Genomic DNA, 12,574 nt, shown 5'->3' on the forward strand with positions numbered 1-12,574 from the left:
TTTCTGCTTTATTGACTGCATCAAAGCCTTTGACTGTGCAGATCACAATAAACTGTGTAAAATTCTGAAAGAGATGGGAATACCAGACCACCTGACCTGCCTCTTGAGAAACCTATATGCAGGTCAGGAAGCAACAGTTAGAATTGGACATGGAACAACAGACTGGTTCCAAATAGGAAAAGGAGTACGTCAGGCTGTATATTGTCACCCTGCTTATTTAACTTATATGAAGAGGACATCATGAGAAACACTGGGCTGGAAGAAGCACAAGTTGGAATCAAGATTGCTGGGAGAAATATCAATAACTGCAGATATGCAGATGACACCACCCTTATGGCAGAAAGTGAAGAACTAAAAAGCCTCTTGATGAAAGTGAAAGAGGAGAGTGATAAAGTTGGCTTAAAGCTCAACATTCAGAAAACGAAGATCATGGCATCTGGTCCCATCACTTCTTGGGAAATAGATGGAAAAACAATGGAAACAGTGTCAGACTTTATTTTTCTGGGCTCCAAAACCACTGCAGATGGTGATTGCAGCCATGAAATTAAAAGACGCTCACTCCTTGGAAGGAAAGTTATGACGAACCTAGATAGCATATTGAAAAGCAGAGACATTACATTTCAACAAATGTCCATCTAGTCAAGGCTATGGTTTCTCCAGTGGTCATGTATGGATGTGAGAGTTGGACTGTGAAGAAAAGTGAGTGCCGAAGAATTGATGCTTTTGAATGTGGTGTCGGAGAAGACTTAAGAGTCCCTTGGACTGCAAGCAGATCCAACCAGTCCATTCTAAAGGACATCAGTCCTGGGTGTTCTTGGGAAGGACTGATGCTAAAGCTGAAACTCCAGTACTTTGGCCACCTCATGCAAAGTGTTGACTCATTGGAAAAGACTCGGATGCTGGGAGGGATTGGGGGCAGGAGGAGAAGGGGACGACAGAGGATGAGATGGCTGGATGGCATCACCAACTCGATGGACATGAGTTTGAGTGAACTCTGGGAGTTGGTGATGGACAGGGAGGCCTGGTGTGCTGCAATTCATGGGGTCGCAAAGAGTCGGACATGACTGAGCGACTGTACTGAACTGAACTGACAGTAGATTAAATGCTACAGAGGAATTGATCAGTGAGCTGGAAGAGAGTAGGGGAACTCACTGGTGATGACCAGAAAGAAAAAAGAATGAAAAGAAATGAGGACAGTTTAAAAGATCTCGGGGCAATACCAAGAGCCCTAATATTCACATTATAGGGGTCCCAGAAGATCACAGAGAGAAAAAGTCTGACAAATATTTGAATAAATAATACCTGGAAACTTCTGAAAGCTGAAGAATGAAACAGTGAAGCACAGAGACTATCATACAGGATTAACCCAAAAAGGAAAAACCAAGATATATTATAATCAAAATGAAAAAAAAAAATTGAACATAAAGAGAAAACAGTAAAGGCAGCAAGAAGAAAAAAATCAACTAATATAAGAGCATTCCCTTAAGGCTATCTGCTGATTTTTCAGCAGAATCTCTTCAGGCCATGAAAAAATTGACACCATATATTTAATGTGATACAAAAGAAAAAGCTAAAACTAAGAGTACGCTACCAAGCAAGACTTTCATTCAGACTTGATGGTGAAATCAAAGGGTTTACAGACAAGTAAAAACAAAAAGAAATCAGCACAATCAAACCAGTTTTACAACAAATGGTAAAGGAACTCTTCTAGACAAAAAAAAATAAAAATAAAAGGCTACAACTAGAAATAAGAAAATTACAAAACTTCATCAGCAAAGGCAAACATACAGTAAGGGTAGGAACTCATACATACACAGAGTAACTGGGAAGGTTAAAAGACAGAAGTAAAATCATCTGCATCAACAATGAGCAGTTAAGAGATACACAAAACAATCAAATGTAAAAATGTGATATTGAAAACAGTAATTGTGAGAAGAGAGTACAAATGCAAGTTTATTTAAATGCATTTAAAATTAAGGTATCAGTAACATGAAATAATCACATATATACACAGACCTCGTGTTACCTCCGGAGAAGGCGATGACACCCCACTCCAGTACTCTTGGCTGGAAAATCCCATGGACAGAGGAGCCTGGTAGGCTGCAGTCCATGGGGTCGGTGAGGGTCAGACACGACTCAGCGACTTCACTTTAACTTTTCACTTTCATGCACTGGAGAAGGAAATGGCAACCCACTCCAGTGTTCTTGCCTGGAGAATCCCAGGGACGGGGCAGCCTGTTGGGCTGCCATCTATGGGGTCACACAGAGTCGGACACGACTGAAGCGACTTAGCAGCAGCAGCAGTAGCATGTAACCTCCAACACTTTGGCCACCTGATGCGAAGAACTGACTCATTAGAAAAGACCCTGATGCTGGGAAAGACTGAAGGCAGGCGGGGAAGGGACAACAGAGGATGAGATGCTTGGATGGCATCACCGATGCGATGGACATGAGATTGAGCAAGCTCTGGGAGTTGGTGATGGACAGGGAAGCCTGGTGTGCTGCAGTCCATGGGGTCGCAAAGAGTCAGACACAACTGAGGAACTGAACTAACTGACCCACAGATAAAAATCTACAATAGATATACATACAAAAGAGAAAACAAATTCTAAACATACAACTAAAAATACTCAACAGTCATCAAAACACAAGCAGAGAGTACAAAAGAGGAAAAACGAACAAAGATTTACAAAACAAATCCAAAAACAATTAACAAAATGGCAACAGGGACTTTAATATTGATAATTATCTTAAATGCAAAGAAATTAAGTGTTCTAACCAAAATACATACAGCAATTGAATAGATACAAACACAAGACCTGTATAAGTGCTGTTTACAAGAGTCTTGCTTCAGATCTAGAGAGACACACAAACTGAAAGTGAGGGGATTGACAAACATATTCCACAAATGGAAATCAAAAGAAAGCTCAAACAGCAATACTTATATCAGATGAAATAGACTTATTTAGAAACAGACTTAGAATAAAAACTGTTATAGGGGACCAAAAAAGGACACTACATAATAATCAAGGGATCAATACAGTACAAAGATATAAAATTATAAATATATATGCACCTAATCAATAACCTCAGATATGCAGATGACACCACCCTTATGGCAGAAAGTGAAGAGGAACTAAAAAGCCTCTTGATGAAAGTGAAAGAGGAGAGTGAAAAAGTTGGTTTAAAGCTCAACATTCAGAAAACTAAGATCATGGCATCTGGTCCCATCACTTCATGGGCAATAGATGAGGAAACAGTGGAAACAGTGTCAGACTTTATTTTAGGGGGGCTCCAAAATCACTGCAGACGGTGACTGCAACCATGAAAGTAAAAGACGCTTACTCCTTGGAAGAAAAGTTATGACCAACCTAGATAGCATATTGAAAAGCAGAGACATTACTTTGCCAACAAAAGTCCGTCTAGTCAAGGCTATGGTTTTTCCAGTGGTCATGTATGGATGTGAGAGTTGGACTGTGAAGACGGCTGAGCGCCTAAGAATTGATGTTTTTGAATTGTGGTGTTAGAGAAGACTCTTGAGAGTCCCTTGGACTGCAAGGAGATCCAACCAGTCCATTCTAAAGGACATCAGCCCTAGGATTTCTTTGGAGGGAATGATGCTGAAGCTGAAACTCCAGTACTTTGGCCACCTCATGCGAAGAGTTGACTCATTAGAAAAGACTCTGATGCTGGGAGGGATTGGGGGCAGGAGGAGAAGGGGACGACAGAGGATGAGATGGCTGGATGGCATCACTGACTCGATGGACGTGAGTCTGAGTGAACTCTGGGAGTTGGTGATGGACAGGGAGGCCTGGTGTGCTGCAATTCATGGGGTCACAAAGAGTCAGACATGACTGAGCAACTGAACTGAACTGAACATAGGAGCACCTCAATATATGACAAATATTAACAGATAGAAAAGGAGAAGTCAACTGTAACACAAGAGTAGTAGGGAACTTCAACACCCCACTTATATCAATAGACAGATCATCCAGACAGAAAATCAATAAGGAAAACATAAGCCTTAAATAACACAACAGACCAAATGAACCTAATTGATATAGAGAGAGCATTCCATCTGAAAGAACAGAATACATGTTCTTTTCAAGTGCATATGGAACATTCTGCAGGATAGATCACATGGTATGCCACAAAACAAACCTCAGTAAATCTAAGTAACAGGCATCTTTTCTGACCACAGTTCAATGAGACTAGAAATCAACTACAAGAAAAACACTACAAAAACAAAAACACATAGACAGTAAACAGTATGCTACTAAACAACCAATGGATCACTGAAGAGATCAAAGAGAAAATCAAAATGTATGTAGAGACAAATGAAAACACAAGGATACAAAAAGAGAAATGAAAATGAAAACATAAGGATCCAAAACCTGTAAATGCAGCAAAAGTAGTTCTAAGAAGCCAGTTTATAGCAATGCATGTTTACCTCAGGAAACAAGAAAAGTCTCAAATAAACAACAGAACATTACACCTAAAGCAATTAGAGAAAGACCACCATATAAAATCCAAAGTTAGTGTAAGGGAAGAATTCATAAAGATCAGAGCAAAATAAATGAAATAGAAAGTGAAACTAAAAGCTGACTCTTTGAAAAGATAAACAAAATTGATAAACCTTTAGCCAAAGTCATCAAGAAAAAAGGGAGAGTATCCAAATGAATAAAATCAGAAATTAAAAAAGAGAAGTTACAATTGACACCAGAGAAATACAAAGGATCATAAGAGACTACTAAGAGCAGTTAAACATCAATAAAATAGAAAGCCTCAAAAAAAAATAGATAAATTATTAGAAAGGCGCAATCTTCCAAGACCAAACCAGGAAGAAACAGAAAATATAAACCAAACAATCAAAAGTATTAAAGTTAAATCAAAAAAAATAAATAAATAAAATATAAAGTTAAATCAGCGATTTTAAAACTCCAAACAAAGCATAAATGTTCATCAGTGATACTGGTCTGTAATTTTCTTTTACTGTATCTCTGCTTGGTTTTAGTATCAGGGTGATGATGGCCTCATAGAATGAGTTTGGAAGTGTTCTTTCCTTCGCAATTTTTTGGAATAGTTTCAGAAGGATATGTGTTAACTCTTCACTAAATGTTTGGTAGAATTGTCCTGTGAAGTCAGCTGATTCTAGACTTCTGTTTTTGGCCACACAGTGCAGCATATGGTATCTTAGTTCCCTGACCAGGAGTTGAACCTGCACTCCCTGCACAGAAAGCAAGGAGTCTTAACCACTAGACCACCGTGGAACACTGATGCAAAAATCCTCAACAAAACAGCAGCAAACCAAATCCAATGATATATTAAAAGAATCATACATCATGATCAAGTGAGATTTACTCCAGGGAGACTAACGAGTTTTCAATATTTGCAAATCAAGCAGTGTGATATACAACGTTAACAAACTGAAGATAAAAACTTATGATCATCTCAATAGATGTAGAAAAGGGTTTTGATAAAATTCAACATTGACTTATCATTTAAAGAAAACTCTCCAGAAATTGAGCATAGAGAATCTTTTCTACCTCAACATAATAAAGACCATATATGACAAATTTGGCTCAGACAGTAAAGCATCTGCCTACAATGTGGGAGACCTGGGTTCAATCTCTGAGTCAGGAATATCTCCTGAAGAAGGAAATGGCAACCCACTCCAGTATTCTTGCCTGAAAAATCCCATGGACAGAGGAGCCTGGTAGGCTACAGCCCATGGGATTGCAAAGAGTTGGACACAACTGAGCAATTTCACTGTGACAAATCCACAGCTAACATATATTCAGTGGTAAAAAGCTGGACACACTCCTTGCAGGATCAGGAATAAGAGAACGATGTCCACTCACACCACTTATATTCAACATGATTTTGGAAGTCTTGGTCACAGCAATCAGAGAATAAAAAGAAATAAAAGTAACCTAACTTTGAAGAGAAGAAGTAAAACTGTCACTGTCCGCAGATGACATGTTACTATTCATAGAAAATCCTAAAGACACTACCAGAAAACTATTTGAGCTCATGAATGAATTTGGTAAAATTATAAGATACAAAATTAATACACATAAATCTGTTGCATTTTATATACTAACAACAAAAGATTAGGAAAGAAATTAAGGCAACAGTCCTATTTACCACCACATGAAAAAGAATAAAATACCTAAGAATAAACCTACATGATAAGTCAAAAGACCTATATTCCAAAATCTTTAAGATGCTAATGAAAGAACTTGAAGACAGAACAAACAGATGGAAAGATATACCATGGTCTTACACTGGGAGAATCAATACTGTCAAAATGAACATATTGCCTGAGGCAATCTACAGATTCAGTGCAATCCCTATGAAATCACCAAGACATTTTATACAGAATTACAACAAAAAAATTTTAATTCATATGGAAATACAAAAGACCCTGAGTAGACAAAACAATCTAGAGAAAGAAAAAAGGAGCTGGAGGAAATCACATTCTGTCTTCAGATTATACTATAAAGTTACATAATCAAAACTGTATGATACTGGCACAAAAATAGACACACAGATTACTGGAACAGAATAGAAAACCCAGAAATACACCCATGCACTTATGGTCAATTAATCTAGGACAATGGAAGCAAGAATATAAGACAGAGAGAAGACAGTCTCTTATTAATAAGTGGTGCCAGGAAAACTGGACAGCTGCATGTAAAACACTGAAATTAGAACATTCTCTAACAACACATACAAAAATAAATTTACAGTGGATTAAAGACCTAAATGTAAGACTGGGTACTGTAACACTTCTAGAGAAAAACACAGGTATGACACTCTTTGACACAAATCAAAGCAATATCTTTTTGGAGCCATTTATTTGAGTCACGGAAATAAAAACAAAAATAAACAATTGGGACGTAATCAAACTTCTAACCTTATAAACTTTTGCACAGCAAAGGAAACAATAAACAAAACAAAAAGACAACCTATGAAATGGGAAAAATATTTGTAAACAATGAAACCAACAAGGGATTAATCTCTAAAATGTACAAATAGCTCACAGAGAGCAATATTAACAAAAACAACTCAATCAAAAAAATGGGAAGAAGACCTAAATAGACCTTTCTCCAAAGAAGACATAAAGATCACCAATAGGCACATGAAAAGATGATCAACATCCTAATTGAAATGCAAATCAAAACTGAAAAGAGGTACTACCTCACACTAGTCAGAATGGCCATCATTAAAAAGTCTACAAATAACAAATTCTGGAGAGCGTATGGAGAAAAGAGAACCCTCTTACATTGTTGCTGGGAATGTAAACTGATACAGCCACTATGGAGAATAAACAGTATGGAGATTCCTTTAAAACGTAAAAACAGAATTACCATATGGTTCAGCAAATTCCACTCCTCAGCATATATCCACAAAAGATAAAAACTCTAATTCAAAAAGATACATGCACCTCAGTGTTCACAGCAGCACTATTTACCATAGCCAAGACATGGAAGCAACCTAAATATCCATAAATAGATAAATGGATAAAGAAGATGTGTTATATGTATATAAAGGAATATTAGTGAGCCCCCAAAAAGAATGAAATAATGTCATCTGCAACAACATGGATGGATGTAGGGATTATCACGTTAAGTGAAGTAAGTCAGAGAAAGACAAATATCACATGATATCATTTCTATGTGGATCTAAAAAAGTGATATAAATGAACAGGGAAGTATATTCAATTCTTCTAATAACCTATAATGGAAAAGAATCTGAAAAAGAATATATACATACATATGTATAACTGAATCATTTTGGCTGTACCCTTGAATCTATTTCAACATTGTAAACGAACTATACTCCAATAAAAATTTTAAAAATTGAAAAAACTACCATTATCCAGCAATTCCACTTCTGGGTCTTTATCCCAAGGAAACAAAAATCACCATCTTGAAGAGATTATCTGCACCCCCATGTTCAATGCAGTATTATTTAGAACAGCCAATACATGAAAATAACCTAAATGTCCATCAATTGATGAATGGATAAAGAAACTTGGTGCATGCATACATACACACACACACACACACATACACACAAAGGAATGCTACTGGCCATTAAAAGAAGGAAACCATGCCATTGCACTAACATGATTAGACCTTGAGAGCATTTTGCTAAAGGAAATGTCAGACAAAGAAAGACAAATACCATATGATCTCACTTATATGTGGAATCTTAAGGAAGAAAACAAATACAAAATACCAGACTCATAGGTACAGCTAAAAGGTTGGTGGTTGCCAGAGGTAGGTACTGTGAAGTGGGATAAATGGGTGAAGGTGATCAAAAAGTACAGATTTCCATTATAAGATAAATAAGTTCTGGAAATAGAATACACATCATGGTAATTATAATTAACAATACTTCAAGGTATATTTGAAAGTTTATTTGAATGTATATTTGAAAGTACACTAAGTGTTGTGATAAATGTTAACTACTTATTGTGGTGATCATTTCACAATAATTTATCAATTTATTATGCTGTATACCTTATACCAACACAATGCCAATTATATCTCAATAAAACTGGAGGAAAATTTTTAAGTAAAAATAGCTTTTAAAATATAGTAACATATTCTAGATATTTAAAAAGCACAACCAAAGACAAAATGTCCCATTACACAAAAATACAGTAAAAAAGGATCTGACAGAATTTGGCCAGAATATCAACAATGTCCACCATACTGGTTAATCTAAGCCATTATAGATTAACTCCTAAATTCTTAGAATGAAAATAAAATTGTTCACATTTAGTAAATAAAATTTCATTTTAAAATATATATGTGTCTGTGTGACAGCATTGAGTACTTTGGCACTCCATGTACACTTCAGCCCTGTATTATTTTAGATATAGGATTAGAAGCTATAACAGAGACACAAGATAATAATGGATTAAACAAGTTGGCATTTATTTCTCTCTTATATTAAAAGACTGAAGAGGCATGGTGATTTAGTCTTATAAATTCCTCAGGAGCAAGGTTCATTCTACCTTACTGCTCTGCTATGTACAGTATCATTGCCATCACTGTGAACTAGGATGTACCAATATGTTCACACTGCAGCCAGCAGAAAAGGGCAAAAGAGAAGAGGATAAGCTTTCTTCCTTTAGAACTCTATCTAGACGTGACATGTTACATCTGTCACATGTCAGTATCTATAACTTTGTCACAAAATTCTACCAAGGTGCAAGAGAGGTTGAGAAACGTAGTCTTAATTTTTACATGTCTGGCTAAATTCTGATGAGTTTGGTCTATTTTTTAAAAAACTGACAGAAGCCAAGGAGAACATATATTATGAACACTACCATATACTTCTTGTATAAACTATGCATATTAATGCCACTTTCACTTGGCAAAAATATTTTTCTCTTTCATAATTACTTTTGTGAGGACCAAAACATGCAGTTATACAGGTGAACAATTTACTTTGGCCATACATGGCAATTCAACTTATGACATTTTAATTATATCTATAATTTAATTAATGCTGATTTCTTGGTTATAAATGCAGATTTCATAAATATTTGATTAATTGATAATTTCCAAAAATAGAGAGATAAAAGCAGAAAGTGAGTTTTTAACATTTATATTGAATATGCAGTAATATGCACAGTTTATTTAGCCTTCAATTAAAATAAACAAATTTAACTTAAAAAAAAAAGTAAATGATCATTGCAAAGAGAAAAAGGTAATGTATGGTTCAAAGTAAATTGTTAAGGCTAAGAAAAGGTGAGAATGTTAAAGAAAAGTAGCTACAGCTATCTAACAGGTTAATAAATTTCTTTTAAAAATAAATAGAAACAATAACTGCCTTGAAAGAGTAATAAAACATACACAACTCACTTTTTCACCTATAAAAATGTAATGGTCCATTGGGTTTTGTTCTGTGTCTTGGTTATTTTCAGTAAGAACTGCAAATTCATTCTTTTCATTCCCTAATTTGTAAAGAAGATGCTGAAATTCAAATGCAGATTCCAGAGGCTCAATTCCGTAAGAAACATTTTCAAACTGCAATATTCCTCTGTAAAATGAAGGACAAAAATTTACTGCTTTTAATTCTATTTTATAATTCTAATTTTAACTAATTCTATAATTAATTCTATATTATAAAACTCTGACAGAATTCCAAAAAGAGGATGAGGAGGAGGAAGGAAAGAGGGGAAGGAGAAGAAAGAAAAGATACAGATGTTTTTGGGCTCTGTATTTTGTCCCACACTCTGTATTTTGGAGATGACTCTGAAGAGACCAAAAATAAAAATTTTCCCAATTCTAAAAACAAACTATCCATCTAATTTTCTTTATAGTCATAAACATAGTTGAAATTATTAAATCAGAAATTACATCATCAGTTTCTAAGGTATGCAACAGTACTGTGTATACAGCATTACTGTGATCAAGTCATTCCCCTGTCCTCCAAGTCAGTGATTTAATGAAAGCAATAGCATATAGAAATCTGTAAAGATTTTGATCTTTTTTTCACTACAATTATTACATTGCTTATATAACAAAAGGATACATAATGAGCAATTTTATCCATAAAATAAAATTTAGCAGTAATTATAAGGCATTTATGAATTTTGTTTATATACATAATCTGAATAAGAAATTTAAAGTAACAAAGAGTAAACAACTTTTATAAGTATTCTTCCCTGAATATAGGTAACTATATAGTGACTATTCTCTAAAAACCAAATTTTAGAATTCCATGTAAAAAGCACCAAGTAAAATTCGTTTGTGAAAACAAGGATCCTACACTACAAAAATGAAGATGAAGAATGTCCTGACAGAATGGAAAGCCCTCCAAGCACTAAGGAGGAAACTTTACAATTCTTAGAGAGTTTAAGACAGTGATATTACTAGAAAAAAATGAGTAAGTACTGTAATAATTATTATTTGTTTATACAGAAGTGATTCCTCTCTCTGCAGATGATTTCCTGTGTGAAAGGGCATGCTTCATTTATGCATTTTTATATCTTCAAACACTAGTCTAGTAACTGGTACAAAAATATTTGCTGAAACAAAAGCTACCCAGAACTTAGCTCCTCCAATTTGTTATAGTCAAACTTGTTCATCTGTCATTTCCCCAATAAAGAAAAAAAGCAAGGACACCAGGAAGTCTAAACTTTCAAGGAAGTTGTGACAAGTCTCTGGTCTGTCTGGAAATTGAGGAGAAATAAGAGAAGAAACATATTCAGAGGAATATATCATTCAGTGATATGATGGGAATATCCACATAGGAATAGTCTCCACATGGAAATCCTCCACCAGCTCCACACTTAGAATAAACTAGCCAGTTCACTGCAGCCAAATATCACAACTATGGTGTTTGCATATCAAGGACAAAATACATAACCTCAGTCCAGAGCACGTGCTCAGTGTGACAAAAGAATTCGGATATCCTTCAATATATCCCTGGTAGTAGCACTGAGCCTAGGAGGGAGAAAGTAAAGTAGTTACCTAGGAGTTGAAGAAACTTTCTAATGACTTCTTAACTTTTTATACTTAGAACTTTCTAAATACTTTTCATAGGCTCTATACTGTTTATATCATTGTGAATAAAAAGACGGTCAGAAAAAAACGTCTCCCCAGGTTCGCCACTTTCACTATATTAATGCTGCTTTTCAGATCAATGCTTGGGATTATTAATTTACACCGTTTCCAAAGTTTTATACCATATTTTAGGTAAAATTATTTTCCAAAATACAAATTTAGGTCATTAACTAAAAGACAAAGATTGTGACTCTGGATATTCTTTAAATTCTGATAGTCTGCTAAAAAGAGATGTCTAAAATTTAAGGTCACAAAAAAAAAAATTGAAGACCTAGAAAAAGATATACCACACCAACACAAACCAAAAGGATAACTCTGAAGCAATACTAATATTGGAAATGTAAACTTTAAGGCAAAAAGCATTACTAGAGATAAAGAGGGACATTTCTTAATGATAAGAGTTTCAATTCACCAGGAAGATATAAATATTCCAGATTTGCATTCACTTAATAACATAAATTCAAAACATAAAAAGTCAAAAATGAAATAATAATAAAAATTAATGCATAATCATACTACCGATTTTCAAGCAGACATTTCTGTCAGTAACAGGTAAGTCTAGCATTCAGAATCTATAGAGGACTTGAATAGAATGTTAACCTCACAGAGATAGAATACTACACTTTAAAACTATATGTAATATACTTTTCTTGCAGAGTTCTTTTTTAACTACATTTTATTGAAGCATATAGTTAATTTACAGTGTAGTAGTAGCTTCAGGTGTACAACAAAGTGATTCAGTTATACATACATACATATAAATGTACTCTTTTTCAGACCCTTTTCCATTATAAGTTATTACAAGACACTGAATATACTGTGCTATACCAGTATAGATCCTTGTCATTTATCTATTTTATAAATAATCACATGTATATATCAATCCCTAAGTCCTAATTTATCTCCCCCTCCATCATCCTTTCTGGTAATCACAAGTTTTATTTTTATATGTCTGTGAGTCTATTTCCATTTTGTAAATAATT

The 12,574-nt window shown here is 34.9% G+C and overlaps 1 protein-coding gene across 1 annotated transcript in view; it reads right to left on the bottom strand.

Annotated features, from left to right (window-relative positions):
- Positions 1–12,574, bottom strand: part of LOC102191489 (disintegrin and metalloproteinase domain-containing protein 32) — a 214,423-nt gene that overhangs the window by 153,758 nt on the left and 48,091 nt on the right. Inside the window, exons 5-6 of the mRNA XM_005698845.2 lie at positions 11,395–11,471; positions 9,885–10,062 (exon numbers count right to left, since the gene is read on the bottom strand). Coding sequence (XP_005698902.2) covers positions 9,885–10,062; positions 11,395–11,471 — 255 coding nt within the window. The remainder of the gene's footprint in view (positions 1–9,884; positions 10,063–11,394; positions 11,472–12,574) is intronic.

This window comes from Capra hircus, chromosome 27, assembly GCF_001704415.2.
Source record: "Capra hircus breed San Clemente chromosome 27, ASM170441v1, whole genome shotgun sequence".
NCBI lineage: Eukaryota > Metazoa > Chordata > Mammalia > Artiodactyla > Bovidae > Capra > Capra hircus.